Raw genomic sequence first — 6,793 nt, 5'->3', positions numbered from 1 at the left:
TGCTGCGTCACAAACTGTTAACGAGTCTAAATCCATTAGATTTATATAAGAATTCATGTACCTGACTTCACAGCTTTACGCTGAATGCAATATTACTATGATCATAAGATGTACAGTAAGTAAGTAAGCAAATCTTTATAGAGAGTAAGCACATTTTGTATAGTAAGTAAGCACAATTTGTATATCAGTCCATGGGCGAACATGAGAGCCTAGGACTTTTTGAAATAAAAAAAAAGAAGGGTAGCTCGCGTTAAAGGTAGGGAGTCCGCGTGAAGACTAAGGAGTAGGGGTGCTCGGGAGACACGTGCTGGGAAATTCCAGAAGTCAAAAGGAATCCTATATAGAAAAAAAGCGCTTGGTCAGCAAAATCTGACTATAAATAGAGGTGTGCGACGCGGAGAAAATCAGTTTGGTTTCGACCATGGTCAGCTCGACTTCGACTTCGGTCGAGTGCAGCTACTAGAGATGTGCGAGTACTCGATTTATTCGAGTACTCGAATTTCGAGTCGAACAATGATCGGTCGGTCGAGCCGAGTCGATCGCTTGAATTTGCCGAGCTATTCGAAATCGGCGAACTACTCTGAAAAATCGAACTACTCGAATATTCGAGCCCTCGTGAAATAGTCAACTGTTTTTTTTTTATTCTACATACTCTTCTTTCCCTTCAACTTCTATGGATGGTGATTCTACCAATAATAATAGATGAATATTCGTGTAACTCGAACAGTTCGAATTTGTACGAATAACTCGAAAGTTAAACATCTGCTCCAATATATTTGAGTAATTCGAACATTTTCGAACTGAAAATTCATCTTCAAGTAAATCGAAGTTTCACAAGAGCTCGAATATTCGAGTAGTTCGACTTTTTCGAGTAGCTCGCTTTTATATCAAACAGTTCGTCGATTTCGAGTAGCTCGGCAAATTCAAGCGATCGACTCAGCTCGAACAATCGAAGCGAGTTCAGCTCGGCTTGTAAATTACGAATACTCGCACACCTCTAGCAGCTACTACTCTAGTAATAGAGGAAAGGCTACGGTTGCTCAGCGCTGAACCACTTTGGTAGGGATATAACGACAAAGTAACCCATGCTAAATTAAATTCTTTACAGCGACAAGTGCAAGTTTCTACGGATCTACAGACCTTCTACTCATGGTTCGCAACGTGTTCACTACATGTAGGTTTAGAGTCACCTATCAAGTGTAAAGAGCTAGCGAGGAGCGGAGCTTCTTGAACACGGCCTGTACTACACATAGCTCTGGCTTGCCCAGAAACCGATTGCGACCTGTAGAGAGGTCCGTTCATATCTGAGGGAACAGTACAAGTTGCTGTCGTTGATAATTTCCGATACTTAGTGTAATTGGTTGTTGTCCAGAGTGTTGGCTGTACCCATAGTCTAATACGCATACTAATACATCCTTTGGGGGGGGGGGGGGGGTTAGACAGCGAGAAAATACATTTGCGTACGCGAGGAACCCGTCGGGTTAGGAGGGGTTTCGGGCAGTGTGGGAATCGAAGGTACTTACCAACCCGAGTTTCCTCGAACTGGATCGTTACAGTACCCTAATACCCACTAAAAGCTCGCTCCGCACCGGCCATAGACACCTCCGGCAACCCAAGGGGCTTTAATGGAGAACATTTGTGTAGCCACGATGTTGTTTACACATCGACCGACTCGGATGACCTAAAGGCGTTCAGTCATCCAAGAACGTCGCGAGCAAACCCCATCGCATCTCCGCTTAAGGGGGTAGACACGGGTAATATGTAGTAGCGCGTTGACATTACCGGCAAAAATGGGTATGAACATGGGTTTACGCGCTTCCGTTATTCGTCCTTGTATGAGAACATTTAGGGCTGGGTGAGGGCTTATTCGAAAGAGGAAGGTCCAATGCACACCGCTCAACTCATGTTTCAGTGGGATTATGTTGATGTTTAGTAATATAAGCGTTTAAAGTCGAGTTAAAAAATCGACAAAATACATTCGCGGAATCGAAGCATTTTTAGGCCACTAAAAGAGTGCTGTGATTGAAATCATGAGTTGACCGGCCTAGCCACAACCCTTACCTGTAATTTAAGATCTATTTTGTCTTCATTTGTTGCGAAATAAGGACGAATAACGGATGCCCGTAAAAGCATTCTCACAGATCAGTTCCGCCATTTTGTGGATAATACAGAGCAGGTCACGTGACAAATTTAGTTCTGCTAGTGGTTAGAAGGTGGCGTATAAGGAAAACGTCTGCTAACGTGTAATCATGGCAAAAGACAATATCTTTACAGTAAATTTGTAAAAAGTCAATAGGAAATAGATGAACAAACTTAGTTAATATGCACAAATATAATTAAATATAAATATTGTTCTTCTGTAAAAAAACGCGATAATATACTTCTTGCCAATTGAAAAAAAAGATTTGAATATGTATTTATTTTATTTATTTTACTTTATGTTTTTTAAAATACACCTATATATTAAAAAATTATGTACTAATAATATTATATTTACTTATATTATAATTAGGGTCTGGGTAGAATGAACAAGAAAGAAACCATAGTATTTTTTTTCTTTTTTATTTAAAAATAATGGTTGGATTATTTTTTCCAAAATTTTTCCAATTTCCTCCGCCTCTTCCTCTACCTCCTCTTCCTGTACCACCTCTTCCTCTACCGCCCCTTCCACTACCTCCTCCTCTAGCCCCTCGACTGTGTTTCAGTCGCTTTAACTCTTTTTTTAGCTCTGCATTCTGTAAGATGGAACATAAACATAATTATTGTAGTATAATCATATGGATGTTGATTCCACGCTAAGAAATCGCAATTATATGTGTATACTTACTTGTTTTTTATATGTTTCAATTAACTCCAGTAATACTCTGTTGACTGGTTCCTCCTTCCTTTTTTGGGACTCTTCATTACTCCCCTGATTTATCTGTTCCTAAATATGAAAATTTAAAATATTTTTAAAGTATTGTTATCGTTTTAAAAAATTACAATTTGTTGAAAAAATAGAGAATGGTAATTTTTCAAATGAAATGACTTTTGTAGATTCAGATGAGTTGTGTGTATGCTAAAAATTTCATCTATATCGGTGAATGCATTTAAAAGTTATAAATAATTTAAATTTCCGAAAATCGCGACTTTTCATATAAGTAATCGCAGTTCACACAACACATAGAAGAATAAAAGTGAAAAAAATAGTAAGCGTGAAGGTACTTACGTGATTATCTCCATTTTCTCCTACTTCTTTGTCGTTCTGCCTCTCGGCAGTTGAACAATCCATTTTATCCTAAAAATATGCACAGTAAATAATAATATAAACTTCTTATTTCATAAAATAAGAAAGACACGAATGTACGTGCGTCTTGAAGGTACTTACCATCTTGGATTTCTGATGCTCTCTCTGATTTTCTTTTGTTTTCCGCACAACGGTGAACACGCGCAAGAAAGCAATAGAGTTTTCAATAGAGTTTTCATTTGTTGTGTATTATTTATAACTTTTGAACTATTTCATTTTTATACATTATTGTGCTAATTGTGTGAATATGGAACGAAAAGAAGAAAGTGAAAATGCAAGAAGCAGAATGCATTTGAAAGGGAATAAGAAAAATCGGAGTTATACCATATTTGCAAAGCGTGTATCTAAAAATAAAAAACGGCAAGAAAGGTAAGTTATGTTTTATATTATAGATTTGCATGAAGTCATTATTTTTCGATGCAGTAATATCATGGTATTTTATAATATGTAATACAATATTACATATTCCCTTCTCTCCCTTCTTTCATTTTTTATATTAGAGCTCTCCTTTGCGCGTTCGGCGCCTACCATGATGGCGCGTACCATCGACTCCAATTCTCGGGCCCCTCTCCGCTATTTGTCTCCCATTCGCATGTTTTGAAAGCGGACATCCAGCGACATTTCGCGTCGATCGTGCGTACGAGAACATTCGCGACAAAAGACGATCTCGCCGTATATATTTATACTAAGAAATATCATTTCTCTAATATTGACAATTTTATTTTCATTTTCAATATTATACCATGAAATTACTAAATCAATTGTAAACTGTAAATTTACGCATTATGACTTGAGCTTTGCTCAAATCGGCCGTCCCGCGATGCCCACGTTTTTTTTATCATTGTTACGGTTACAATGTCTGTTATAAATTATCGTTTCTTACAAACTCGGATTGTTATTATTGGTTTATGGGAATTAAGGTATTTTAAGTAATAAAATAGACACGTATTTTGAATTGTTGGTAATGTTTTCTCTTTAGCGTTTCTACTACGACTGACTGGCAGAGGCCAAAAATCCTCATGCCAGGCGGGCCGGCTCTCATTAGCCCTTATCTCCTTTTCAACACTTTATGTATATGTATTGGGTTACTGACGCCCTTAGTCCAGGGAGTTCGAAGAACTAACTATTGATTCCTGGCATCTTATTTAATCATAACCGTGATTGTGTTGTTAATATTAATTTTTATTTTGCCCGTATATCAATAGTTATAAATCAGAGCTGAGCAAGATTTCCACTTTTCAGCCTATTTTCAGGTTGCTCCGCCAACCGCTATTCCCCTTGCCGCGACGTTCAGCGCGCAGCCTGCGAATCATTCCAGGCTCAAGAGCGTATCACTCGTAAACGTATGCTGGCAACCACTAAAAACAAACGCATCGACAATAGTACCTCGTGGGTGAGGTGGAAAGCTATTGACAGCGTACGTTTATGAGTGATACGCTCCTGAGCCTCGAACGGATCGTGAGTTGCGTGCTAAATGTCGCCGCAATGAGAATAGCGGTACGCGGAGCCTGCTGAAAATCAGCTGAAAAGTGCAAATCCTACCGTGCTCTGTTATAAATAATCCGACGTACATCGTGTTTCGACTGAATTGTCACGTGAAAAATTTCAACAGCACGGCCTTGATCCATTGATACATTGGCAATTCGCTGCTCCGGCTCAAAACTCCATCCTTCTCCTTTAGAAAAGAGCTCCGAAAAATGAGTGAGAGGTCTGTGAAAGCGAGAAGCCGATGTTTTGTTTGGGTGACGGCAATTAGTAGAAGAACGATGGAATATGCTTTCTCATTCTATTATTAGCTATTATGATGTGTTCCGAGCCTCGCATGCTATCCTTCTGTTTTACGACCCTTTTGTACTGCAAAGGCGAGCCGCGACGACAGAGTCTTGCCGCCCAGTCATAGAATTTCGAGTCTCCTCTACTGTCATTGCAACATTTCGATTCCGACCACAGTCAGTCGCAATCTCGGAGGAATTACTATACTGCGAGTAACAACAATATACAAAATATACAAAACTCCTTGTCGATGCGCCAGTGAAAAAGAGTTTTACAATTACATTTTCTTTATTTCTTCAAGAGTGGCATTTAAAACATCTTTGCGTATATTATATATCCATTTATGTATATCAATAATTTGGGGAATATTTTGAATATTTGTGTTGGATTATCTGAAATAATCTTGGCGCAAAAATAAGCCGAGTGTTGAAAGACATTGAACGTTGACTTTAACGGTTCTTAAGTTGGGACCGATAGCCTGTAGAGTTTCGCCCGGAAAAGGCCTGAGCAATAAACTCCAGGTACATCTATTTTTAGCTTTTCTTAAGTGGACCCAACAAGGGCTTTTTGGCCATGATTTTCTTTTTGGCTTTTACTTCTTCGTTAGCTCCCTAACCGTGCAGACGTCTTTCGTGTGTTATTAGCAAATAATAAAGTGAAAGAATATAAGTCTATTTTTATGTGTTTTATTTATATTTAACCCATTTCCAATAATTTGTAATTACATGTCCTGTGTATTATTTAAAACCTAGCAATAATTATATAATATTCGTTTACAGATGTGCACTAATAATCGTCAAAAGAAATAAGAGGGTGTGTAACACGCAATTAGTAAATTGGAGCATGTTTCGTTCATGTGCTTCTACATGCCTTCGGAAACGCATAGTGCGAGAATGAGAGGGCATGCTATATTCTATCCTTGTTAAAACAATAACATCGCTGCTAGGCCGATCACTTTATGATTTGCCGCTACCTCGGATCTCTCACTCGTTTCTCGCGTTCTCTATCGTCCCGTTTCGAGAACAAAGTCAAGCCGAATAGCATACCTGCGTCGAAATAAGCAACTGTTCTGTTCCGAGCCACTTGCTTATTTCGAGGCAATCCTGTATGACTGGATAATTGTTTGTATTTGGTACCTGCATGTGTGTGTGTGTTATTTCTACTTAGGCGACGTTTGAAGAAAGCAGCGTACCTCGCGGTAGGTCAGAGCACCTGTACCGTAGACGATGCAGGTACCAGCTCTTCCGAAATGCTGCAACACTCGCCTGCTGCGGACGATTTTTCTGTGATTGAAGAACCTTCCACCTCTTATGAGATGCTGCCACACTCGCCTGCTGCGAATGATTTTTCTACCGTGGAAGCGTATGAAGAAAACGTGGAAGTAATTGAAACGTATGAAGAAAACGTGGAAGAAATTGAAGCGTATGAAGAAAATGTGGAAGAAATTGAATCTGATTTAGAAGATTACGCATTGATAGAAACAGCAGAACCACCGCAGTTAGAAGAAAAACCAGTTTCTAACGGGATAGATTTCGTCGATTTTCAACATGTTTTCAAGTAAATAATACAACTTGGAAAACATTCAAGTATCGGCTGCGGCGTCGAACACTTCCAAATAATTGGATGTCAACAAAACGGACTGGAAAAAAAGTACAAAGTAAAATGCCAAATGTGTAATCACGTTGAGTGCGTATCGTGCCTTCAGAACAGTGATAACACAATGGATATCAACCG

General features: G+C 39.0%; 1 protein-coding gene across 1 annotated transcript; it reads right to left on the bottom strand.

Moving 5' to 3' along the window:
• Window positions 1-1,143: 1,143 nt before the first annotated feature.
• Window positions 1,144-3,887, bottom strand: LOC123988479. Its single transcript, XM_046288727.1, has 5 exons — window positions 3,368-3,887; window positions 3,209-3,277; window positions 2,828-2,926; window positions 2,630-2,735; window positions 1,144-1,304 (listed from the first exon to the last, which is right to left on the bottom strand). The coding sequence occupies exons 1-5, from the start codon at window positions 3,368-3,370 to the stop codon at window positions 1,144-1,146; spliced, it is 438 nt and encodes a 145-aa protein (XP_046144683.1). The 5' UTR covers window positions 3,371-3,887.
• Window positions 3,888-6,793: the final 2,906 nt, after the last annotated feature.

Source organism: Osmia bicornis, chromosome 14, assembly GCF_907164935.1.
Source record: "Osmia bicornis bicornis chromosome 14, iOsmBic2.1, whole genome shotgun sequence".
Classification (NCBI taxonomy): Eukaryota; Metazoa; Arthropoda; class Insecta; order Hymenoptera; family Megachilidae; genus Osmia; species Osmia bicornis.
This window is presented reverse-complemented; position numbering and strand designations above follow the sequence as displayed.